A 26,984-nucleotide genomic window follows, 5' to 3' on the forward strand; every position below is an offset into this window, starting at 1 on the left:
CCGCGCTGGCTCACGTGGTTCACGCAGTGCGGCGTCATGCACGCCGCACGGCGTGACGGCTCATAAGATGCGCTGCTCCCCCCACCCGACCAGAAGACCCGACCGGATGGCCGCCCGCCGCACAGCCCCGAGGTTCCAGTCCCGTGACTTTGAGGCGCTCCTGGACGCAGTGGAGCAGAGGAGGGACGCTCTGTATCCCGGACACGGCCGCAGAGTCGCCCCACGCCACAGCCGGCGTCTGTGGAGGGAGGTGGCAGAGGCCGTCAGCGCTGTGGCCCTGACACCACGGACAGGCACCCAGTGCCACAAGTAGGTGAATTACCTATTCAGGGCAGCCAGGGTGAGCCCCCCCCGCCCGATATCCATATCCCCCATATCACCCCTCCCCATATTCCCCATATCCCCCCTCCCCATATCCCCCCTCCCCCATATCCCCCTCTCCATATCCCCCATATCCCCTCCCCCATATTACCCCTCCCCATATCGTCCCTCCCCATATCCCCCCTCCCCCATATCCCCCTCCCCCACATCCCCCATATCCCCCTCCCCCATATCCCATAGCCCCCCTCCCCATATCCCCCTCCCCATATCCCCCCTCCCCATATCCCCCCTCCCCCATATCCCCAAGTGAATCCAGCCCTAACCTTAACCTCTGCAATACACGCGCAACCGATGGCGTGCATTCATATACCTGTCTAACGCTGTTGCCTTTTACCCCTGCCCCCACAGGAGAAGCGCGCACACAACACCAGGGAGCATGTGAGGACTGGAGGAAGCCCAGCTGATGAGAGGCCACTGACCGAACATGAGGAAAGGGCCCTGGAACTGGCTGGCGGACCTGAGGACCGGGAGGTTGCTGATGCAGAGGTCGGGGGCCCACCAGCAAGTGAGCCACCGACAGCCCATCCCCATATCCCCCCCTCCACCATATCCCCCCTCCCCATATCCCCCCTCCCCGATATCCCCTCTCCCCCATACCCCCATATCCCTCCTCCCCATATCCCCCCTTCCCCATATCACCTGATCACTGCCTGCGTGTCTAACCATGCATGCTTCATTGTGTATCGCAGGAGCAAACGTCGAGGCACCCATCTCCGCAGATGCAGACCACCTGCATGATGCCTCTCGGAGACCACGGGAGACGGAGAGACCCGGACTCTCTGGCATGCGACACCCGCACGATGCCCCTCGGAGACCACGTGACACGGAGAGGCCTGGAGCAACAGGGAGACGGCGCCCCCGTCTCATGCGGGTGCGGCGACGCAGGCGTGTGCCACCCAGCGACGAGAGGGGCAGCCACAGGCCCCCGTCACAGCCGAGCCACAAAACCACAACCCAGGACACCCCTACCCAGGTCACCCCTACCCAGGAAACTGAAATACAGGACAGTGACACAGATTGGATGGGCGGAGACGAACCGCCACCCCAAAGTGCCATGGACTCAGAGTCGGACGATGCGCACCACACAACGCCACTGCTGTCACCAACACCCTCCACCATCGCAGAGACGCTCACCTCGGTTGGGCACTTTAGTGATGAGGCGTCTGGTACACTTTCTGGTGCGCACAACACAGCTGTCCCGATACAGCAGGGGGAGGTAGGAGCAGCAGAGGGGCGGGTGGTCGGAGGGCAACCCGGCGCAAGCGAACATCTGCCGCCCAGATGGATCCCGGGTTCCTGGAGTTACCACACCCACCCATGGGTCCAATGCAACCACCGAACCTGGGACGAGCGAAGAGGGTGACGGCCAGCTTGCGGCGGCTGCAGTTGCAGGTGGAGGAGTCCACCCGCGTCCAGGAGCTGGCAGTGGTGCCGGTCATGCGTGCCACCCAGGCCGACACCGCACGGGTGGCGTCCGCGGTGGAGACAATGGGTGCGACGGTGTCAGACATGGGGAGCGGTTTGCGAGGCCTGGGGCTTTCTGTGCAGGCGGCGCCTGTGGCCCAGGACATGGCTGCCCTCTCACAGGAGGCCATGAGCCAGTGCCAGCGGCAGATGGCAGAGGGGCTCAACTCCGTGGCACAGTCTCTGCAGGCCATGGCCAGTCTCAGCAGTCCATAGCCCAGTCACAGCAGGCCATCGCTGAGGGCATCGGCGCCATTGCCCATGTGCGAGCCGGCGTCGCACAGGGATTGCCAACCCCCTGAGCTCCATGGCTGCAAACCTGCAGACCCCTGTCGCTACCAGCACGGGCCTCCAGGACTGGCAGCGCCAGGTGTCGGGGGGGTGTCGGATGGCCAGTCCGTTCGCATCCCCCACCCATGTAGAGGCCTGGGGGCCATCGGGCACCCCGAGGGAGGAGGAGGTGCTGGGGCCCGTTCCGGGTCCCATTGTAGGGGAGGTCCCGGAACACCTCAACACCTCGGGCTCCCCCCCTCCGTCCAGTGCCGGGTACGGGGGGGTGAGCGCCGGGTACGGGGGGATGAGTGCCGGGGATGGGGGGTGCGAGGGCAAGGGCGTTTGTCCGCCTGGCCTGGTGCCATCCTCCAACAGTCGCGCCCATGCAGCCCATGCCACCTGACTGGGGGGTGGGGGGGTACGGGCAATGATGACCTGTCGTCTTTTCCGCCCCCCCCCACCCCCCGTCCTCCCCTCCCGCAGGCCATCATGTTTTCTGATCAGCCAGCGATGTTGGCCGCCGTGGCGGCAGCCGCTATTCTCCATGTTGCCCAGGAGGAGGAGGAGCATGCCAGAGAGGCGGCGCAGGCTGCCGCAGAGGAGCATGCCGCAGAGGGGCAGGCGGCAGCCACCCAGGCTGGTGGAACACCCGCCCGACAGGACGAGGAGGAGGTGGGGCAGTGGGAGCACGTAGTGGAGGAGGAACACGAGGAGGGGGAGGAGGACGTCGCGGCACCACGGCAACGGAGGCACCCGAGGAGGCCCTGTGTGTACCGGCCCCGGCTGTCGTACCAGGACCTCACGGACCGGGAATGCAGGAGGAGACTCCTGATGAGCCGGGAAACCGTGGCACACATCTGCCACCTGCTGGCACACCTCGCACCGCGTGGCACTGGGGGGGGGACCCTCTCCCCATGTCCATCAAGGTTACGGTGGCCCTGAACGTTTATGCCACGGGGTCATTCCAGGCGCCAGTTGGGGACCTGTCCGGCATCTCGCAGACATCGGTGCACCGGTGCATCCGGGCAGTGACAGACGCCCTATATGCCATTGCGGACTGCTACATCCGCTTCCCTGTGGTCCGGGCCAGTCAGGATGCCCGGGCCGTCGGCTTCTCCGTCGTGGCCGGGTTTCCCATCGTCCAGGGCGCGATCGATGGGATGCTCGTCGCCGTGCGGCCACCTGCAGATAACAGGGCCATGTTCACCAATAGGAAGGGGACCTATTCCATGAACCTCCAGGTGGTCTGCGAACACCGCATGATTATCCTGCACGTCTGCGCCCGGTACCTGGGAAGTGTACATGACTCATACGTGTTGTTGCGGTCTTACATCCCCGGCATGTACGAGGGACGCCACCCCCGGTTGAGGGGCTGGTTGCTGGGCGACAGGGGTTACCCGTTGCAGTCGTGGCTGATGACGCCTATACAGAGGCCACAGAATGACGCGGAGAACAGCTACAATAATGCCCATGCAGGGACAAGGGGTGTGATAGAGAGGTGCTTTGGCGTGCTCAAAATGCGGTTCAGGTGCCTGGACCTCTCTGGGGGCGCCAACCAGTATCCGTCAGATAGGGTCGTCCACATCATTGTAGTGTGCTGCGTCCTGCACAACATAGCCCAGCAAAGGGGCGATGTGCCGCAGGCAGAGGACGGCGGAGTGGAGGAGCAGCAGGAAGAGGCACAGTCCTCCCCAGATGAGGGGGATGGGGGCAATGGTCAGGGCAGACGGGCTAGACACGGGCGGGTGGCTGTCCACTGTTACCGGCTGGGCCAGCGGGCACGGGACAGGCTGATAGCCGCCCGGTTCACTCACCAGGGGGTGTGGGAATCGTCGAGTATGGCCACATACCGCACACCATGGCAACACCCGAACACCCTCACCCACCCACACCCATCCACCCACCAAGCACCCTCACCACCCCCCCCCCCAACCACACCCACCACACCCGCATGCACACCACCCCTCCATTGCAGAGCCACCTGCGGCACGACGGCCGGGCTCTCACGGACGCCGGTGGAAGCGTGTCTATTGCAGGCCATGGAGGATGATGACAACCCGCTCTGCAATGAGCGCCTGGCTCCACATCGTCTGCCGATGTCTGACCCATGGCCACAGTACCACCATCCACCCGGACCATCCCTGCATGCGGCTGTGACACTGCAGCGCACGGTCCCGTCCTCTGCCCGTGGGGATGGTGAGGGCGGCGCAGGGGGAAGGGGGCAGACTCACCTGAGGCCGACGTAAGACCACCCCTCACACACACACTGGCGCTCAACGTACATGACACCCCCGCACGCTTTGGACAGAGCACAAAGGCAGCTTCTGTAGGTGTTAAAGTGATTTTAATAACAAACAGTGCATACACGAGCCCTAGCCCCTAAAACTCATCTGTGCCCTGCACCCGTGCCAACTTACTCAGTGTCTAATTGTTTGGCCTTACAGGCCCTTTGACTACGCCTAGGTGGTTCCCCAAACGGTACAGCAGAACTGGAGGTGGACTCTTGCGATTCCTGCCCTCTGACTCGGGATCCCTTTGGCGGCCGTTTCCTGGGGCGTCCTGGCCTAGATGGGCCAGTCTGCAGCCCGGATGACTGGCATGGCGAGCTGCCAGCCTGTCCTGCCCGTTGCCCACCCGATGCACCTGGGACGGAAGGTGCTGCAGTGTTCCTGGACCTCCCCTATAGGGGGACAAGGGACAGGCGCCAGCAACTCCTCCTCCCTCGGGGTGCCGAATGGCCCCCAGGCCTCTAAATGGGTCGGGGGTGCGAACGGACCATCCGACGCCCCTCCGATACCTGGCGCTGCCAGTCCTGGAGGCCCGTGCTGGTATCGACAAGGGTCTGCAGGTTTGCAGCCATGGAGCTCAGGGAGTTGGCCATCCCTGTCTGTGACTGTGCGACGCCGGCTAGCACATGGGCAATGGCGCCGATGCCCTCAGCGATGGCCTGCTGAGACTGGGCCATGGCGTTGAGCGCATCTGCCACTGGCTCTGGCGCATGGCTTCCTGTGAGAGGGCAGCCATGCCCTGGGCCACAGACGCCACCTGCACGGAAAGCCCCAGGCCTCTCATACTGCTCCCCATGTCTGACACCGTCGCACCCATTGCCTCCACCGCGGACGCCACCTGTGCGGTGTCGGCTTGGGTGGCACGCATGACCGGCACCACTCCCAGCTCCTGGACACGGGTGCGCTCCTCCACCTGCGACTGTAGCCGCTGCAAGCCGGCCGTCACCCTCTTCGCTCTTCCCAGGTTCGGTGGTTGCATCGGGGCTATGGGTGGGTGTGGTAACTCCAAGAACCCGGGATCCACCTGGCCGGCAGATGTTCGCTTGCACCAGGATGCCCTCCGACTTCCCGGCCCCTCTGCTGCTCCTACCTCCACCTGCTGCACCTGTACAGCTGTGTTGTGCGCACCAGTGAGTGCACTGGTGGAGGGTGTTGGAAACAGCAGTGGTGTTGTGTCGTGCGTAATGTCCAACTCTGAGTCCATGGTATTTTGGGGTGGCGGTTCGTCTCCACCCATCCACTCAGTGTCACTGTCCTGTATTTCGGTTTCCTCGGTAGGGGTGTCCTGGGTAGGGGTGTCCTGGGTAGGGGTGTCCTGGGTAATGGTGTCCTGGGTAGGGCTGTCCTGGGTAGGGCTGTCCTGGGTAGTGGTTTTGTGGCTCGGCTGCGATGGGGGCCTATGGCTGCCCCCCTCATCGCTGTGTGGCATACGCCTGCGTCGCCGCACCCGCACGAGACGGGGGCGTCGTCTCCCTATTGCTCCAGGTCTCTCCGTATCCCATGGTCGCCCTGGGGCATCCTGCGGGCGTCGCGTGCCAGAGGGTCTGGGTCTCTCCGTATCCCGTGGTCGCCCTGGGGCATCCTGCGGGCGGTCGGCATCTGTGGGGATGGGTGCCTCGATGTTTGCTCCTGCGATACACAATGAAGCATGCATGGTGAGACACGCAGGCGGTGAGCAGGTGGTATAGGGAAGGTGGGATATGGGGGAGGGGGGATATGGGGGAGAGGGGATATGGGGGATACGGGGGATGGGGAGGGGGGATACGGGGGATGGGGGATATGGGGGATACAGGGGAGGGGGGACATGGGGAGGGTGAATATGGGGGAGGGGGAATATGGGGGTGGGGGGATATGGGGGATGGGGAGGGAGGATATGGGGGAAGCGGGGATATGGGTGAGGGGGGATATGGCGGAGGGAGGATATGGGGAAGGGGGGATATGGGGGAGGGGGGATATAGGGGAGGGGGGATACGGGGAGGGTGGATATGGCGGATATGGGAGTGGGAGAGAGGGGATATGGGGAAAGGCTGTTGGTGGCTCACTTGCTGGTGGGCCCCCGACCTCTGCATCGGCAACCTCCCGGTCCTCAGGTCCGCCAGCCAGTTCCAGGGCCCTTTCCTCATGTACGGTGAGTAGCCTCTCATCAGCTGGGCCCCCTCCAGTCCTCTCATGCTCCCTATTATTGTGTGCGCTTCTCCTGTGGGGGGTGGGTGGGTGGCAGGGGTAAAGGGCAACAGTGTTAGACAGGTATATGAATGCACGCCATCGGTTGCGCGTACAGTGCAGAGTTTAGGGTTCGGGTTGGTGTCACCTGGGGGGGTGCCGCACATCGGGCAGGAAGGGGGGGGGACTCACCCTGGCTGCCCTGACGAGGTTGTTCACCTTGTGGCACTGGGCGCCTGTCCGTGGTGTCAGAGCCACAGCGCTGACGGCCTCTGCCACCTCCCTCCACAGACACTGCCTGAGGCGTGGGGCGACCCTGCGGCCGTGTCCGGCGTACAGGGACTCCCTCTTCTCCTCCACTGCGTCCAGGAGCGCCTCGATGTCGCGGTCCTGGAACCTCGGGGTTGCGCGGCGGGCGGCCATCTTGTCGGGTCTTCCGGGGTGGGGGGGGGGGGAGCACGTCTTTTGAGAAGTCACGCCATGCGTCACTGTCCATGGCGTCACGCTGCTGCTAGCCCATTCGGGGCCGAAGAATTTGCGTTGTTTGGGGGGGCCCGACGCCGGAGTGATCCGTGCCGTTTTTGGCGCCGAGTCCCGGACATCGTGCCAGTTTTCGGAGAATCCCGCCCCAGATGTGAAAGATTCTGGTCGGGCCTTCACCTGCATCCCATTAGCAAATCAGTTTTGCCCAGGTCTCCAGCGGGCTTTCCAATCCGCCATGATGGGCTCTGGTGGAAGATCCCGTGGGAAATTTGTGCCGGCATAAAAGCGGTTTTGGATTCCCACTGGATTATTGCCCACTCCCCATCCACCATTGAATCTGCCAGCAGGGCAATGGGAGAATTCCGTGCTATGTATCCTTCAATCTACATAAGTTACCCCTTAAATCAGCAACAGATGAGGGTCGAAATTCTCCGGAAATGGCGCGATGTCCGCCGACTGGCGCCCAAAACGGCGCAAATCAGACGGCATCGCGCCGCCCCAAAGGTGCGGAATGCTCCGCATCTTTGGGGGCCGAGCCCCAACCTTAAGGGGCTAGGCCCGTGCTGGCCGAATTACCGCCCCGCCAGCTGGCGGAAAAGGCCTTTGCTGCCCCGCCAGCTGGCGCGGAAATGACATCTCCGGGCGGCGCATGCGCGGGAGCGTCAGCGGCCGCTGACAGCATTCCCGCGCATGCGCAGTGGAGGGAGTCTCTTTCGCCTCCGCCATGGTGAAGACCGTGGCGGAGGCGGAAGGGAAAGAGTGCCCCCACAGCACAGGCCCGCCCGCGGATCGGTGGGCCCTGATCGCGGGCCAGGCCACCGTGGGGGCACCCCCTGGGGCCAGATCGCCCCACGCCCCCCCCAAGATCCCGGAGCCCGCCCGCGCCGCATTGTCCCGCCGGTAAGGCAGGTGATTTAATTTACGCCGGCGTGACAGGCATTTTAGCGGCGGGACTTCGGCCCATCCGGGCCAGAGAATCGCGCGGGGGAGCCCGCCAACCGGCGCGGCGCGATTCCCGCCCCTGCCGAATCTCCGGTGCCGGAGACTTCGGCAACCAGCGGGGGCGGGATTCACGCCAGCCCCCAGCGATTCTCCGACCCGGCGGGGGGTCAGAGAATCTCGCCCAAGATTACTATCACCAACATCTTTATCAAGAAAGTCAAATTGTTTTGCACTTTTGAGGCATGGTACAAGTAAGCAAGCTGTTTGGTAAATACAAAAGTACTGATAGACTCCATACAGTGCAAAAGTAGGCCATTCGGCCCATTACGTCTGCACCGACCCTCTGAAAAAAGACTCTATGTAGGCCCTCTCTCCCGCCCTATCCCTGTACCCCCAAACTAAGGGGCAATTTTTAACATGGCCAATCTGCCTAACCTGCGTATCTTTGGACAGTGGGAGGAAATTGGAGCACCCGGAGGAAAACTGCTCAGACATGGGGAGAATGTGCAGACTCCTCATCACCCAAGGCCGGAATTGAACCGAGTCCCTGGAGCTGTGAGGCAGCAGTGCTAACCACTGTGGTAGATGAATGGTGACCTGTTTACATCAGACCACACATTAAAAACAAAATGTAATTAATATTTTAACATAAATTTAGAGTGCCCAATTCTTTTTTTTCCAATTAAGGGGCAATTTATTGCCAATCTACCGGGCACATTTTTGTGTTGTGGGGGTGAGACCCACGCAGACATGGTCTGGCCTCAGTATCACCTTATGTGGCTCAAAGTGCAATTCAAAAGCTCTTGTGAAATGCCTTGCTGCGTTTTTGGGATAAAAGTGCTTTAGAGACACAGGTTGTTGTTGATGAGTAAAATAGTAATTTGCAGATTTAGATTCCAATTGTTCCTTTATTCCTTTCAAAACATATGTCCGTAGGCAGAAATTATATCCTGATAAAGAATGCTGTTCATTCTTTCCAAAAGTGCAACTACAAAATTATATGCTATGAATTTGGACATATTTGAAACTGGAATCATAGAATAGTTACAGCAAAAAGGAGGTTTGTCAGCCTGTGTTGTTTGCGCTTCCTCTCTGTAAGTACTACTCAGCCAGTCCCACCTTTTCCCCCGAGGTCCCACAAAATCTTAGGATAATCACCTAATTACTTTTGAAATCATGATTGACGCTGCCTCACCATATACTCTGGTAGAGCAATCCAGATCCGAACCACTTGCTGCATAAGAACGTTTTTCTACATCTGGTCATTGCTTTCCTTTTTGACAATCACCTCGCATTTGGTGTCTCAGCCCTTCCACCAATGGGAGCAGTTTCTCCCTATCCACTCAGCCCACTCATCCCTGCATGAACTCTGGGCGTGATTTACCGGCCACGTCCACCGGAATCGGGATGGGACACGGCCAATAGATCCCGGGAGAGGCCTCTTCCGGGATTCCCGATGGTCGTTACGCCTCGCTAGATCGAACGTGACCTCTCCAAGACGTCGCGAGCTGGATCCCGCCTAATGAGTGGGGCCCAAACTTGCAGAGTTAATTGAGAAAAACTCACTTAATTCTACCGATGCCAGACGGAACTGGCTGTCGGGATCTTCCGGCTTCGCCAAGTAATCCCAACCAGGCGCCGTTTAGCACTGGTCCCCACAAACGGGCACCAGGTTGAATGGCACTTGACGGAGGGTCTCTCAGGTAATTGGAGATCCCTGGGTGGTTGGCATCTGGGCAGGGTGGCACCCTCACCCTGATGCCACCCGAGCATCTGAGTGCCCAGGATGCACTGTTAGGCATGCAGGGGCACTGCCAGAGTGCCAAGCTGGCAGGGCCAAGGTGCCTGGGTGGCATTTTGCCCCCGCCGGGGATTGGGCCCGGGTGTGCCCTGCCCATGTGAGGTGGGGTGCGGGGGGACTGGAGAACCCCCTTATATGTTAGTTGGGGCTTTGGGGGGGCGTCTGCTGGTCACGTCGGGAGTCGAAAGATCGGGAACCATTTAAATCTCGTCCTGCACCGAGGAACTCCGCTCATCGGAGCTCCTCAGTGCAGGAAATTATGCTAAGTGCGGTGTTGTGGGGTGTTCCCTGCTGGGGTCCGAGAACACAACAGAGTGTCGCAGTGCCAGGATCCTGCCCAGAAAGGACTCTGTTTTTTTTGGTTTGATCGCGCCCCCTATAAAAGTAACTGCCTAGCAATTAGCATGTAATCATTATTAAAAATGGCAGGTATGGAGGGCTTGGTCATGCAACACGATGTGCTCCCTACTTTCACTGAGCCGACTTTGAGTCCAGCTCAGATTCCTCCGTCTTTAACTATAAGCATCCTATGTGAAACATTAATTCAGGCCAGGGCACAAGGGAGCCTGGACTTGAAACTTACAGTAATCAAAACTGAATTCACAATGTTACGACAGAAGGAAAATTTTTAGCTTGTGCAATGGCAATAATCATTCTTTAACTTGAAATCAAGTATGTGCTTTCTTTATTCTTTTGGCTTGTGCATACAGTGGAAACATTTCGACTGGCACAGTGTAATGTGAACCTCCAAGTTTCTGATTCAGGGCTATTCTCAAAATTAAGGGGCTTTGCTCAAATATGGGAAGTGATTTATAACAGCAGGAATGGTTCCTGTTCGGAGCCTTATCCAGCACGCTGGGGAATGTGTGTGTAAGGGGTATTGCTTGGGAACAGGACGCAGGTTTCCTATGAAGTCAATTGTGGTGAAAGAGCCTCTGGGTGATGAACTGGTGGGCTACCATCACCATTGGAACAGCATTCTCGCATGATTCAATGGAAGAAGCAGTGAGTGGAGAGCATCAGAGGGAAAATAGGGAAAAGGGGAAGAGGGTAAGTGAGCAGGGTGGTATGTGGGTGGGCAGGGTGAGATGACAGGTGGGTCAGGTGGTGGGGGTAGTCAGGTCAAGTCGGGGGTGGGGTCAGGGGTAGTCTGAGGGTCGAGGGGGGGAGTTGAGGAGGGAATTGGCAGTGGGAGTACTATACACAATTAGGGGGGGGGGGTCAATTCTATAGTTAGGCAAGAGTTAGACTAGGAATTTGCTTCCCAACGTTTCCTGGGTAACTATCCAGGTAAATCCCACAGAACTGTCCGAGTCTAGCTCAGAGTCTGTGACATTTGCAGAGGTTCACAGGGTCTCCAAGTTCAGCTGTCCAAACTCCCCAGGCAATTCCCACAGAGGTCATCGGATCAGGACCTTGGCGTGGTCCCAATGTGCATCTTGGGTCGTACGTCGAGTCTCCGACAGTCCGGAGACAAGAAGATCTGAGCCATTTGACAATAAAATGCAACATGTCATTTGACATATTGTGAGCACGGTCACAGGATATAATGCTGGCATTCAATAAAAATGAAGGGAACAACCTTGCAGAATTGGCCTCTTGATAACTTCTAAAGGCAATGCTGAGTAGCTTGGGTAGGTTCCCAAGCAGAAGCATTCCCTCCCATGAGCTGCAAGGGAATGCCCGGTGAGGCATTTAAACAAAATCATAAGATTATCTTCTGTGAAGGTCAAATAGGGGATAGAAGCCACTGAAAACAGAATTGGGTCAAATATTATTCAGCAAAAGCTGACTGAACAGTTTTTTAATTACAATATGGTAGCCAAAAAAAAAGAAAAATGACAGTCTGCTGAGGCTTTTGCCAATTATTTTTTTATGATCTATTTTAATAACTTATTTATATTGTACTCACATCACATTTGTACTTCCCAGTTAATTCAAATGCTGGCCATATTGCTTTTTTTCATGACCGCTAATTTTTTATTGCTGATGCTATCTGATTTATGTGCTGTCCTCTGTTCACAATCACTCTGCATTATCCTTCCTGATGGAAGGTTGTGGACTCGGAGTCAGTTTTATGGCATGTGTAGATCCTGTGCCTGCTGCCAAACAATGTAAAACAAGTAAATAAAGCAGCAGCTGGCAGAGAGAAGCTTACCAAGGTGCTTTAAATGAATCCATAGAACCATAGAAGTCATACAGTGCAGAAGGAGGCCATTTGGCCCATCGAGTCTGCACCATCCCTCTGAAAGAGCACTCTACCTAGGTCCACTCCCACGCCCTATCCTCATAACCCCACTTTGATAAAGACACAGGGAGTCCAAGGCGAGTTGTAGAGACATTTATTAACACAACATTATATCCATGAGGCCCGGCTACAGCTTACCGAGTCCTCTCTCCCTTCTAGTCAGCCGCATACTGGCTGCCCTTTTATCCCAGTTGGGTGGGGAGCTTGCACTCCCAATGAGCACAGGAAACAATCACCCTCACCATAATGTGCTTATTACACCCACCTAACCTGCACATTATTGCACTGTGGTTTCCTCCCACAGTCCAAAGATGTGCAGGTTAGGTCTAATGGCCATGATAAATTGCCCTTAGTGTTCAAAAAGGTTAGGAGGGGTTATTGGAGTGGTTATTGGATTACGGGGATAGGGTGGAAGTGAGGACCTAAGTGGGTCAGTGCAGGCTCGATGGGCCAAATGGCCTCCTTCTGCACTGTATGTTCTATGTTCTAATGTAGAACCAGAGGTCACAGATATAGATTGAGAGGTGGTAGATTAAAACTGAGATGAGGAAGAACTACTTCTCGCAGAGGGTGGTGAATTTGTGGGACTCGCTGCCCCATAGTGTGGTGGAATCTGAGTCATTAAATGTTTTCATAAAGGAGATAGATATTTATCTGATAAAGAAAATGGGTTAAAAGGATATGGGGAACAGGTAGGGAGGTGGATTTGAGACCAGGAAGAGATCAGCCAAGATCAGTTTGAATGGCAGAGCAGGCCCGAGGGCCTGAATTGCCTACTTCTGCTACTAATGTCCTATGGTCCTATGTTTGTTCCCCTTGGTTATTTCCTCTTACCATAGAATTTACAGTGCAGAAGGAGGATATTTGGCCCATCAAGTCTGCACTGACTCTTAGAAAGAGCACCCTACTTAAGCCCACACCTCCACCCTATCCTCATAATCCTGCAACTCTATCTAACCTAAGGGCAATGTAGCATGGCCAATCCACCTAAACTGCACATCTTTGGACTGTGGGAGGAAACCGGAGCACCCGTAGGAAACCCACGCAGACACGGGGAGAATGTGCAGACTCCACACAGGCAGTGACCCAAGCGGGAATCGAACCTGGGACCCTGGCGCTGTGAAGCTATAGTGCTAACCACTATGCTCCCATGCTGCCCGATTGGTTCCCAGGCTACCCAGCCAGGTTAGTTAGAAGCCCTCCCAACATTATTAGCAAAACGCCCTGCAGAGAACTCAGTCCCATCTCTGTTCAGGTGCAACCAGCCTGGCTTTTACATCTAACCCAGAGCCAGTCCCAGTGTCCCAGGAATCAAAAGCACTTTTTCCTGCAGCTTCATTCTAGCCACATATCATGGTGCAAAAACGTGGCTCCGACTGCACACCTCTGAGGAACCAGCACCCTCACCAGCTTACAAAACGGAAAACCAATGTGTGAACAGAACCCCAGTGGACTCCCTGTGCTACTTGCCTGGATCTCTAGGACTGTGATCATGCATTCCCTCTCTGCCTCCAGGCCCTTATGCTGCGGAGTGGCCACCGCTCTGAACATGGGGCGAGGTTCTCCGACCCCCCGCCGGGTCGGAGAATCGCCAGGGGCTGGCGTGAATCCCGCCCCCGCCGGTTGCCGAATTCTCCACCACCGGATATTCGGCGGGGGCGGGAATCGCGCCGCGCCGATTGGCGGCCCCCTCGCGATTCTCCGGCCCGGATAGGCCGAAGTCCCGCCGCTAAAATGCCTGTACCGCCGGCGTAGATTAAACCACCTACCTTACCGGCGGGACAAGGCGGCGCGGGCGGGCTCCGGGGTCCTGGGGGGGGCGCAGGGCGATCTGGCCCCGGGGGGTGCCCCCACGGTGGCCTGGCCCGCGATCGGGGCCCACCGATCCGCGGGCGGGCCTGTGCCGTGGGGGCACTCTTTCCCTTCCGCCTTCGCCACGGTCTCCACCAGGGCGAAGGCGGAAGAGACTCTCTCCACTGCGCATGCGCGGGAATGCCATCAACGGCCGCTGACGCTCCCGCGCATGCGCCGCCCGGAGATGTCATTTCCGCGCCAGCTGGCGGTGCACCAAAGGCCTTTTCCGCCAGCTGGCGGGGCGGAAATTCGTCCGGCGCGGGCCTAGCCCCTTAAGGTTGGGGCTCGGCCCCCAAAGGTGCGGAGCATTCCGCACCTTTGGGGCGGCGCGATGCCCGACTGATTTGTGCCGTTTTGGGTGCCAGTCGGCGGACATCGCGCCGTTTCTGAAGAATTTTGCCCATAATATCCACGTAGCTCTCAGCCTCACAGGTGCACTATAGTAACTCCAGCCTCTTGAGCTCTGAAATCCAGAGCTCAGCGGTGGAATTCTCCGACCCCCCGCTGGGTTGGAGAATCGGCGTGGCACCACGCGAATCGCGCCATGCCGCCCCGACACCGGGATGCAATTCTCCGCATTGCGGAGAATCAGCGCCATCAGCGCCGGGGTGGTCGGCGCGGCGCCAGTCGGGGTATGCGGCGACTTTCCGGCCCAGGCGGGCCGAGCGGCCGTCACTAAAAGGCCGAGTCCCACCGCCGCTGTTCTAACTTCCTCCGAGCTGGCAAGACCTCACCGTTGAAGGGTCCGGGGGCGGCCTGTGGGGGAGGAGGGGAGCTCCAACCCTGGGGGGGGCCTCCGTAGTGGCCTGGCCCGTAATCGGGGCCCACTGATCGGGGGCCGGCCTCTCTGCCGGGGGGCCTCCTTTCCTCCACGCCGGCTCCTGCTGCCCTGCGCCATTTGGCGCCGGGGCCGGCGTGGGAAAGAAGGCCACTGCGCATGCGCTAGTTGGCGCCGGCCCAATTGCGCATGCGCGGACCCTGCGGCGCCGGGCTCACGCCGGTCTTGGACAGCATGGGCCACTCCAGCGCCATGCTACAACACTGTGGCCCGGAGAATCGGGTCTCGGAATGGGCGCCAACGCTGGAGTAAAACACTCCCGTTTTTATGCTGCCGCCGGCAGTTAGCCACCCGTTGGGAGAATCGCACTCCATGTTTCTGCAGCCGGCAGCACTTCCTGCACATGTGGCTGTCTAGAATACCAATAGCATTCATGACGTCCCACATATTACAGGTGACACATTCAACTGAGCTTGACCTGTAGTTTTAACTTTACTTCCCTTACATTGACTTTTTTCTGCTTTGGATTACTTATATTACCTTAATATATTAGCTTCTTAGTTAAATCTTTAATTATAGCTACTTGTTTAAAGATATCACACTTTTCTACTTCACAGCAATTTAAAGACAGTCCCTAATAGTACTTTCTTAACAACCAATTAACTCACGGCTTTCCTGTGATGTTACTGTATGTTTCTCACTCTCCTTTCGATCTCAGTGTGGGCCGGTTCCGAGTCGCTGAATGGTCCGCTTTCTCTCCGACTCCCAGGTAAGTGCCTATTGGTTATAACATGCTTTGGGACATCCTCTGGTTGTGACAGGTGATTATATGATTGTAAATCTTTAATTTCTTTGTCCCATTTGACAGACTGCTCGACTGATGTAGCTTTTGTGTGTGCTTTACACAGGGCATTCTCTTCAGCACAAGCGACTGTTTGAAAACTTTTCAAGACCTGGTCAAGTTATATCAACATGAGTCTAATCGTGTCTACAGGGACAAGATGGTGGAAGCTAAAGATTTTAGCATCTTTGATATAATCCAGACAGAATTGGTGAACAAGTTCTTTGATGTAAGCACTGCAGTTTAAGGGTTTTAGCAAAATAAGTCTGATTATGAGGACATCTCTGGCATTCAAAGCAATTCACTTTTAGTCATTCCGTAAACACTGTGGAAAATATGGGGAAACAATTTGTTTGAAACTATCCCAATGATTTTGATAGTATGGACCCCTCAATGTGGTAGCTGACTGTGGAGACCCAAAAATTGCCAAACTTGTTCGTCACACTATGATGTGCCACACTTGTTCGTCACACTATGATAGTTCAATGTTAAACTGACCTGTATGCCCCAGACAAGAAAGAGCATAAATCAGCTAAGATTCTCATTACTAATTACTGCAAGTCAGACTTACTGGAAAGGCTGTCGTGTGAAAATTGTTTTGCGTTCGACAGACTCCTTATGATTTTGACAGAAGCAGGTTTTGACGTTCATCATTGAATCAGAGAATCCCTGCAGTGCATTCGGCCCATCGAGTATGCACCGATCCTCTGAAAGAGACCTGACCTTGGCCCACTCCCTCACCGTCGCCCATTACCCCACCAACCAGTACATCTTTGGACACTAATGGGCAATTTTGGTATGGCCAACCTCTGGAGGAAACCGGAGCACCCAGAGGAAACCCATGCAGTCACAGGGAGAATGTGCAGACTCCGCACAGACTGCCATCTGAGGCCAGAATTGAACAAGGGTCCCTGGCAATGCGAGGCAGCAATGCTAACCGCTGTGCCAAGGTGCCACCCCTCCTGGTGACATTTTGAGACAAGCATCAGCCTGTTTATTTCACCACTAGCATCAGAATTGCGCCAATTGGAACATTTAGGCTTCCGTGTCTTGACTCACACATGAAATCTGGGCACTTGGGTGCAGGACATCTTGTGCTCCAACTTTAATGGACATACCCAGGAAAGTTGGCAGCAAATTGTACCATTCTTCAAAACAATCTAGCCTCTGCCTCCTCCCTGATAGCTATGGGTCTATTAAGAGGACAGTCAAGTAGAAAGGATGTCTTGTGGCGCAGTGATAAGTGCCCTGTCTCTGAGCCACAAACTCCGGGTTCGAGGCCCACCCCAGGACTTGATGACCAAGGAAGATGTAACAGGTTGAGTATCAACCTACGATATCCTTCCAACATACGCCAGTGGCAGGTTGTAAGAGCCGGAGAGACTCTTGGTCAGCCATGCCTGATGCAGGGTGGCACCCTTCAAACTATAAACCTCTGATGATAAACTGGTGATCTGTTCCAGGAATTACGAGCTCGGGGACCAGATTTAAAGTTTGCCTTGGGCAGCACAAGAAGCGGGAAGAAAAACAAAACAACAATGTAGTATGACACAGGTTTAGATGCTGTGATCTGCTGAAGTGAGATTCTTTATCTTGGTCATCAAACAGTAGCCAGCCCTACTTCTCCCATAACTTCCCTTGTCCACTTTCAACAGAGCACTGGAAGTCGCACATCCGTTTTGTGCTGCGCAGACCCCATTTAGTAGAAACAAATCATTTTTTTAAATGGGCAGCATGGTAGCACAGTGGCTAGCACAGTTGCTTCACAGCTCCAGGGACCCAACTTCGATTCCTGGCTTGCGTCACTGTCTGTGTGGAGTTTGCACTTTTTCCCCTTGTCTGCATGGGTTTCCTCCGGGTGCTCCAATTTCCTCCCACAGCCCAAAGACGTGCAGGTTAGGTGGATTGGCCATGATAAATTGCCCTTAGTGACCAAATAGGTTAGGTGGGGTTACTGGGGATAGGGTGGAGGCGTGGGCTTAAGTAGGGTGCTCTTTCCAAGGGCTGGTGCAGACTCGATGGGCCGAATGGCCTTCTGCACTGTAAATTCTATGATTAGAAAAATTGACAGACATTTTTTTAAATTCAGAAACCTTTACATTATCTGCTAATGTAAATTTGTTGTGAGCAACCCCACCACCACGGTCCCACCCACCACCACCGCCCCACCACCACCGCCCCACCACCACCGCCCCACCCACCACCACCATCCCACCCACCAACCAGCACCATCCCACCCACCATCCCACCCACCAACCAGCACCATCCCACCCACCATCTCACCCACCCCCACCATCCCACCACCACATCTGCCATTCCTTCCAGCATTATTGTTTCTATACCATTGTTTCCCACCACAAGCCCAAAGCATTTCAACTCCATCTGTCCATCGCTGACAACACACTGTCTATGTTGGCAACTCCCACCTCTTGTAATACTCACTTGTTTATGCATCCATTTCACCCTCAGCATTCTTTGGAAACACCAAAGTTGCAAACAAAAACTATCTTTTTCCTGTCCATCACTTTCATGGCCCAAAATTCTGCACCAGAAGTGGCGATAGGAAATAGGATATTTTTTTTAAATGTAAAGTGCCCAAGGAGCACTTTAGCATGGCCAATTCATCTACCCTGCACATCTTTTTGGGTTGTGGAGGTGAGACCCACTCAGACACGGGGAGAATGTGCAACATGGACAGTGATCGGTGCCAGGATCGAACCCAGGTCCTCGGTGCCGTGAAGCACCGGTGTTAACCACTGTGCCACCGTGCTGCCCCTTCAATAGGAGATAGGGTGCTGCCTTACTTGACTTGAAAAACAGCAGCAGGATGGAAAGAGTGAGTGAAATGAGCCACTCTGGTAAATTGTAAATGCCCCATTTCTCAAGGACAAAGTGACCTGTGGCTTTTCCATCCTAGGACATGCAGGAGACACTGGAGCAGACTAAAAATATGAACATGTACTGCCACTTTGCTCGTGGTGTTGGGGAACCCAAGTACATGCCTGTCCAGGACTGGGAGTCCTTAAACAAAATCCTGATGGAAGCTTTAGAAAACTACAATGAGCTGAATGCTGCCATGAGCTTGGTTCTTTTTGAAGATGCCATGAGCCACATGTAAGCATATACGCATTATATTTTTATTTAAAAAATAAGTCATTGTTTTCCTCACTGGCCTAAGCGCATTGAATGATGTGAAATCAAGATAAAAATGGTGTAATTTCCTTACCGTTTACTTTGTTGCAGTTGCCGAATTAACCGGATTTTGGAGTCTCCCAGAGGAAATGCCCTCCTTGTTGGTGTCGGTGGGAGTGGAAAACAGAGTCTAACGAGGCTCGCAGCTTTCATCAGTTCATTGGAAGTCTTCCAGATCACTTTGAGAAAAGGCTACGGCATTCCTGACTTAAAGGTAAGTTGTTGACTTCTTTATTTCTATGTGAACCACAAACTGCTTCTTATATTGACCGAATGACCACACAACCAGTATATTAGTTCCAAAGACAGAACAAACACACTTGTTTTATATGCAATGATTCACGCGGCTACGCACTAAGCTCGACCTAATAGCTAAGATGATCTTTACTTAACTTCGGGGTGACCGGTTCTGTGCAGGAGATAAGGCCTGTCCACGTGGGTCGGTTGGAAGTCTTCAGGTTCGTCTCAGCTGGGCTCAGCCTTCAGGTAGCGATCGCGGGTCCTTGTACTTGGCTGGTTGATATGCTGCAATCGGTCGCACACAGGCCGGTCCAAAAGAGGCCGATCCCTAGTGTGCAGGGCTTCTTATCCTTCTTCTCTTTTGCGCCTTTTGGGCGGTCCTAACTCCAGATCCAATGGATCGATACGGTTTTGATCACCCTCATTGATCCTGGCCAATTAGGGGCTGATACCTCGGTGGCTGGGCGGGTCCTAGCTATCATTGTCCCAGGCACGTAGGTCTTTCCAAATAAGGGGAAATGGCGCCCGTTAATCTGCTACTGTTTTTGTTCCTTGATTCAATATCTATTGTCTGAGGGAAATGGTGATTTACTTTTAATGGGTGAAAGTTTCGGTCAGGTCTGGCTTCTTTGCACAATACACAGAGGCTGTGTACTTGTCTGTGTCCAAGTTGACCGCAATGCCCATGGCCCTTTGCAGGTGGCCATTTTAGATGGCTACAAAGTGGAAGTCACTCCCTGTAATGCAGGTTGGAATTTACCATTGACGCAAGAGTGCACATAACAGAAAAAGGGGCATCTTGTCTGCCCAAGCCCACTTGTGCCATAGCATCAGGGACAATTTGTCATGACAGACACCCAAGGAGAGAAATAGCCACAGTCAAACATTCAAGAAGGAAGAGTTCCTGGCACTTCCCTAGTTCCAATGACACTCAAAGATAATAAACTCTGGGATGTCATGGGGACGCAACGGCATTGTCACTAGACTGGTAATCTAGAATCCCAGGTTTGAGCTCTGGCGACCAGGTTCGAATTCCACGGTGGAATTTAAGGTCTAATGATGACCATATTTGAGCATGACCATCTGGTTCACTAAAGTGCTTTGTGGAAGGAAATCTTCACCTGGTCTGGCTTCAGATTCACAGCAATGTGGTTGACTCTTAAATGCCCTCTGAAATGCCAGTCAGTTCAGGGGCAAATTACAAATGGACAATAAATGCTGGACAATAAATGGTGGCTAAGCTAGTGCCTCCCAAACCCCAAAGATGATTTTAAAAAAAAATCTGATCTAAATCACCACTTGGAGGGAGTGCAATGTAGGTTTACTGAAATTATACCTGGACTTAAGTTACGAGGAGAGATTACACAAATTGGGCCTGTTTTTACTAGAATAAAGAAGGTTAAGGGATAATCTGATCAAAGTACTTAAGATATTAACATGGCCAGGCAGGAGAAAAAAAGATAAACTTTTTTCACTGGTTGAAGACTCTAAAACTAGGGGGAATAGTCTAAAGATTAGGGCTAGACCATTCAGCGGAGATGTCAGGAAGCACTTCTTCACTCAAAGGGTGGTAGAGGTTTGGAACTCTCTTCCACAAACAGCATTTGAAGTGAGAAGAGTTGTTCATTAAAATTCTGAGATAGATAGATTTTTGTTAAGCAAGGATATTAAGGGACATGGGCCAAAGGCAGGTATATGGAGTTAGGCCACAGATCAGCCATGATCTCATTAAATGGCGGGTCAGGCCCAGGGGGCTGAATGGCCTACTCCTGTTCCTAAATTACGTTCCTATGTTCACTGCAGAAAGATGGGCTACAAGTTTTCTGGGGAGACCCACTTATTTTGGAATCAAATCGCCTCCTAAGTTATAATAATGGACTTCCAATTTACACAAAACTGTGCTCCAAGGTGACCTGGAATGAGGAGAAGCCATACTTGTGATCATAAGACTTCCTCAGCAAGTTTCCTGTCTCAGTGGTGCTTTTTGAGAAGCAGTTGACAGTAGCTTTCTCACAATAGGAATTAGATAGACTAACAGCCTGAGATTTTCTCCTGCACTTCTTTATGAGTGGTTAGACAATGATATTCACCATCACCTGGTCATCCTTATAGTCAGAGGTGTGGAGTAGAATAGCTGAACCTTGGTGCAATGGGCTGAATATTGGGTGAGGACACAATCAAGTCAGAGTTTTACATTTCTCCCAGCATAATTCTTGCAAAAGATAGTAAAGATCTAACCTCCACTCCCACCCACCCACCTAACATCTGACTCCAGAAATAGTGGAAAACCAGTTGCACCATTTCTATAATATATAAAAGGAAATATAGGCTAAGGAAGCAGGGCCTCATGAAATTAGTAAGTCCCACTCCTAGGCCTCCTTCAAGACCCACCTGAACAGTGGCAGGTAGCTGGTACACCTAGTGACGTGACTGTGGGTTTCACCAGTGAAGCCCAGGCCAGAGAGGAAGCCTGTTCCCTGAACAATCAATACCTGAAATTTACACAGCGTTCTCCTAATCTTACGTTGTAACTATAGTAACAGAGCAGTGGAAACCCTGGCAAAACAGGATAAAAGCCAGTTTTTACACACTTTCTTTGGTGCTTTAAACTTCCAAAATACCTTTCCCCTTTTTAACCTTGATTGGAATGTGGACAAGGCCAGCATTTGTTGCCTACCCCTGGAGACACGGGTTCAAATCCCACCCCGGCATCTCGTGGAAATTAAATTCAGTTAAATCTGGAATTAAAAAGCTAGCCTGTGGGCAGCACGGTAGCATAGTGGTTAGCATTATTGCTTCACAGCTCAAGGGTCCCAGGTTCGATTCCTGGCTTGGGTCACAGTCTGTGCAGAGTCTGCACGTTCTCCCCATGTCTGCGTGGGTTTCCTCCAGGTGCTCCGGTTTCCTCCCACAGTCCAAAGATGTGCAGGTTAGGTGGATTGGCCATGTTAAATTGCCCTTAGGTTAGATGGGGTTACTGGGTTACAGGGATAGGGTAGAGGTGTGGGCTTAAGTAGGGTGGTCTTTCCAAGAGCTGGTGCAGACTCGATGGGCCGAATGGCCTTCTTCTGCAGTGTCTATGAATAATGGTGACCATGAAGTTAATTGATTGTCATAAAAACCCATATGGTTGGCTCGTGTCCTTTAGAATGGAATAGAGTTTCTACAATGCAGAAGGAAGCCATTCAGCCCATCGTGTCTGCACCAACCTTCTGAAAGAGCACTCTACCGAGGCCCACTCCCCCACCCTATCCCCATAACACTATCACTCATCATCTTTGGACATGAAGGGGCAGTTTTAGCATGGCCAATCCACCTAACCTGCACATCTTTGGACTGTGGGAGGAAACCGGTGCACCTGAAGGAAACCCACGCAGACAAGGGAGAAAGTGTAAACTTCACACAGTCACCCAGGGCCGGAATTGAACATGGGTCCCTGGCACAGCCAGTTTCATTGGAATTCCAGCTGATGGATTCAAATATCGTCCCCTCCCCCATCTTGCTGCATGGTGTACAACCTACAGGATGTATTGCTGCACCTCAGCAAGATTATCCAATCCAAGGAGAATGCTGACAATCAATCATCTCAATCAATTTGACTTAGCATCACTACAACCTGAGAATAAGTTAATGGAATATTTCTTGTCCCATTTGTTGGCCTATGTTTCACCCTCAGTCACATATTTGATACGGATTCTTCACACCAGCCTGAGCCATTGTGACGCCTTTTTTGAGCGACTAAGCTCAACGCTCAGTCTAGTTAGTCCCAGGCTGCTGCTGATTCTTATTCTTGGTTGACTCAGACCCACACTGGCACAAGATGCTTACATTCATATGCATACAATGCAGAATCTGAATATTTTATGAAGGGTATCAATGTAATGGGACAGAACTTCAATTAACAGTTTAGAGATTTCCCACACAATGACTTGAAAATTCTTTGGGTTGTGATCCCTGTGAATGTGGCTTTGTTACATCTGACATTTTCTTCCAGTGCCTCTGCTGGCCACTGAATCGGGGATGTGGGGGTGTTGGGGCGGGGGTGGGTGGAGGGGGGGGGGGGGGTGGGCAGCAGGTTGGGTGAGGAAGATACCAAATTTGCAATGGCGGGGGTAGGCATAAAGCTGGTGCCCACCTACCCTAAGTGTCTACAAAACTTAGTGCCCATTCACTGTTGGCAAGCGTCACCTCGATCACTCTTGAACCCCAGCAAAGGCTCACTTATCCCAGGTAACAAGTGCCAGTCTAAAAAAAATGAGCAAGGCACAAAAATAAATTTCTCTCTCTTTGGGAATCCAGACCACTCCCTTCGACTTGATCCCAACATTTTCATCCATCCTTTTTGGACCCCAGGCCAGTACAGTTCAATTTACTGAGCTATAAGCCTCCAGGGATTCATCAGATCCTGCCTAAAATAACTGAGTGGGAATTCCTTGTATAAGGACTCCATCCTCATCCCTTGATGGCATTTGCTCGGCGAGGGTCAACAGGGAGATTCTGCCCCTTATCAGGCAAATCTGAACCCGCTCCCCACCCTGGAAAATAGGATCAGACATGGCTGTGGGTTAACACATTTCCTGCAGATTTGTGGGTCCAATGATATTTGGGAGAAGGTGCTGACTTTAACTGCAGTGACCGTTGGAATGAACTGGTTCAGTGGCAGACTGCTAGACACATCTGTTTTGGAGAAAAGGCCTCAAACTGACTAAATTGAAAACAGGTACCTAAAACATGCTGCAATCTATCGGATTTGCTGATAGTTTTAAGATAATCTTGTGGGCCAATAAATCACAGAGGTAATGATGGCTTTCAGACAATCACTGGCCTTTTCATTCTCAAGAGAGTGATGACCCACTGAAGTGAGACTGTCAGAGTCAGTCAGATGGTAATATCTGGATGGCCAGTTATTGGGCATTAGGTATCAGTCATCAATTTTGTGAGATGCCATGATTTATCCGTTAGATGCAGTGGACAGGTCGACAGCATGAATTGAAGTCCAGTCGGGTTACATGTGTAAATTGTCCCCATTTAGTATGATGATAGGTTTGTGAGCCAGAGCAGGTGAATGAAAATGTTTCGACTCCCAACAGTTTTATTCAGGGGCTAACTGCAACCAATTGTACATTACTGAAAGCAGAGACATGTGGCTGAAGCCTTTCATCTTGATGTCACCAGGTCAACCGCGAGAATGCCAAGTCCCAAATTAATTTTTGACAATTCTTCTTGATGGGTGCAAAACATAAAAGCTTCAACCACAGGTCTCTAGCTCTTATCAGCAATGCCTAAGCTCTGTACAAACAATCAATTGTGTTATTGCTGGTAAAGAAGGATGGTGAATGTCAGGTGAAAACAGGATCAGGCTCACCTGCCACAGTTAAGTGGCCTGTAAGCGCATGCATGAAGATCATTAGTGCGAGGATCATTGCCAAAAATGCACTCGTACTCTCGCGAGAGTCAGATACATCAACAAGAAAGATAAAGGATTCTCATCCCTCAAAGGAATAAGAATGTTTTCACCATCTCATACCTGATATCTGCAAGCCAAGGTTGCGATCCACCAGCCTCGTCGCGCCCGACTCGGGATGTGAAGAGGCCATTAAATCTCAGTCTCTTGCGAGATTTATGATGCGCGTTACGCCTCAAGAGATCTAATGAGATCTTGCAAGGTGTCGCAATTTGGATCTCGCCCTCAATGGGTGTGATCAAGATTTGCTTATTCAAGTGAGTAGTCAGTTTCTCTTTTTTTTTGTCTGCGCCGGAGTTACACAAGGCGCAGGATCAAACGCCTCAACTCGGAGACCCCGCCGTGGCGCCCTTTAGCACTGGTTTCCACAAGTGTGGATCAGGCAATACCGCACTTGGAGGGGAGTCTCCTGGATGATCAGAGGCTCCTGGGTGGTCGAACTCTGGACAGAGTTCTATCCTGGAACTCCTACTTCCACCCAGCCATCTTGGCACTGCCAGTGTGCCCAGATGGCACTGCCAGACTGGCATGGGCACTGCCAATGTATCAGACTGGCAGGGCCCAGGTGCCCAGGTGGTTGATTGCCCATGCCAGGGACTGGGCCGGGGGTGCCTTGCCCTTATGAGGTAGGGTGCGGGAGTGGGGCACACAAGGACCCCCTAATTGGTAATTTGGGGTATGGGGAGGGGGGACTGCAGGCCGTGGAGGGGGGTCGAAAGATTCGGGATGTCCCGCTCTTTGCCTGCACTGGCGAGCTGAGCTTGTTAGCACGGCAAATGAGTCTAAGTGCGGCCTCGGTGGGGCCCAAAAACAAGCAGAGTCCCGTTTAATAGCGCGGTTGTTCTCTGCATTGCAAACTCCGGGAAAGACCCGGCTTAACCTGCGTATAATAGGACTTTATTTTCATCGAATCGCACCCCTAATTGAAATCATATCATCGTCTGATACCAGTGCAGTGAACTGTTACATTGGATGGCTTGGTGTTTGTAGTCAGCAAATAGAGCAATGGCGTTCATTCGAAGAAAACTGCTCATAATGATCTTGGAACCTCTGAGGCATATTTTTCCTCATTCCTCACAGTTGTTTAAATCAGGAGCCATGTGAAGAGATCTCTAGGTATGCAGTGGTGTTAGAAGAAAGCCAATCACCACATTGTCATATCCTCACAGACAAGTAAACCAGGAAGTAAAAGCTACTGAATCTCTTTCCTATTCATTTAAGATTTCAGACAGCAAAATAAATGATCAAGAGTGTTAAGATCCCCTACGGGGACAGAATTTGTACTGATTTTGATTCCCCTCCTGAGCTACCCAGATGACCAAGGTCAGAGCTTCCTCCCAATTGGAGGAACTCCCCACAGGATATAAAGCCTGACCTGAGAGCAGGCGGGGAAGGTAACCCTGTGATGAGTGATTATTGTATCTAGTGTGAGAATAAAGAGAGTTGTATGCTGTCAGCCTGGCCTCTTGTGGATTCCTTGCCTCCGTCCACAACAAAGAGGATCCACGTTTTATTCCTGGGAGATATCTTATCTCACTTCACAAAATTTACAGAATTCACAGTGCAGAAGGAGGCCTTTGGCCCATCGAGTCTGCACCGGCCCTTAGGAAAGAGCACCCCACTTAAGCACACACCTCCACACTATCCCCATAACCTAGCAACCCTACCTAACCTTTTTTGGAGACTAAAGGTAATTTATCATCGCCAGTCCACCTAACCTGCACATCTTTGGACTGTGGGAGGAAACCGGAGCACCCGTAGGGAGAACACGTAGACTCCGCACAGACAGTGACCCAAGCCGGGAATCGAACCTGGGTCCCTGGAGCTGTGAAGCAATTGTGCTAACCACTGTGCTACCATGCTGCCCTGAAAGCAGCATTAGCACTGAATTGGCGTTCATTCACTTGGTCAAGCGCAGGGAAATAACTGATTTGGGGAGGGAGAAGGCCTGAGAAAATCAGGAGAGTCTGTGCATTTCCTATGATTGAACAAGTTTCTGGCACTCTTAGGAATAAAGGCCTAAGTAAGAAATGGCGTCTGGCATCTGTGGAGCTGAAAGGCCAACTAAAGTTCAGAGATAAGGAATGGAGTGCAAATAAAAATTAAAACTTTGAAAAAGGGACTTGAATTCTGACAGTGGTTATGAAACAGAGCTGTCACGAATTTAATTCATACGGAATACTCATTCTGCAAATGCTGACTATGGCCACGGCACAGCCATCGTGGATTCATTGCGGCGAAACTCCCGGAAATGGACGAACTTGTGAAGTCCCACCCCTGCAGCCAGTTATTCCCACCTTCGTGGGACGGGACTAGAGTCAGGCCAGAGTTCACACATGCACGATTCACAGAGGCACCTGACTATTTAAGTCACCAGCTGCGTTCACTGAAGTGGGAGTTTGGAACAACAGGAGTGTGGAATACGGAATGTGAAGATTCAAATAGGTAAGAGGAGGACTGAACTTGATAGATTCTTATAGATAGCCAGGGCACCCCTTAGGCGAGAGAAAACCCACTGCTGCTCAAGTACATTTTGATACAAGAACAATATTCCATTTATTATTGCTATTAC

The 26,984-nt window shown here is 53.0% G+C and overlaps 1 protein-coding gene across 2 annotated transcripts in view; it reads left to right on the forward strand.

The window, feature by feature from the left end:
• dnah9 (dynein, axonemal, heavy chain 9) overlaps positions 1 to 26,984 on the forward strand; it is a 779,494-nt gene that overhangs the window by 374,933 nt on the left and 377,577 nt on the right. For both annotated transcript variants that reach the window (XM_072483125.1, XM_072483126.1), the window contains 3 exons: positions 15,584 to 15,745; positions 18,434 to 18,630; positions 18,760 to 18,922. In XM_072483125.1, coding sequence (XP_072339226.1) covers positions 15,584 to 15,745; positions 18,434 to 18,630; positions 18,760 to 18,922 — 522 coding nt within the window. The remainder of the gene's footprint in view (positions 1 to 15,583; positions 15,746 to 18,433; positions 18,631 to 18,759; positions 18,923 to 26,984) is intronic.

The sequence above is a fragment of the Scyliorhinus torazame genome, chromosome 18 (genome assembly GCF_047496885.1).
Source record: "Scyliorhinus torazame isolate Kashiwa2021f chromosome 18, sScyTor2.1, whole genome shotgun sequence".
Classification (NCBI taxonomy): domain Eukaryota; kingdom Metazoa; phylum Chordata; class Chondrichthyes; order Carcharhiniformes; family Scyliorhinidae; genus Scyliorhinus; species Scyliorhinus torazame.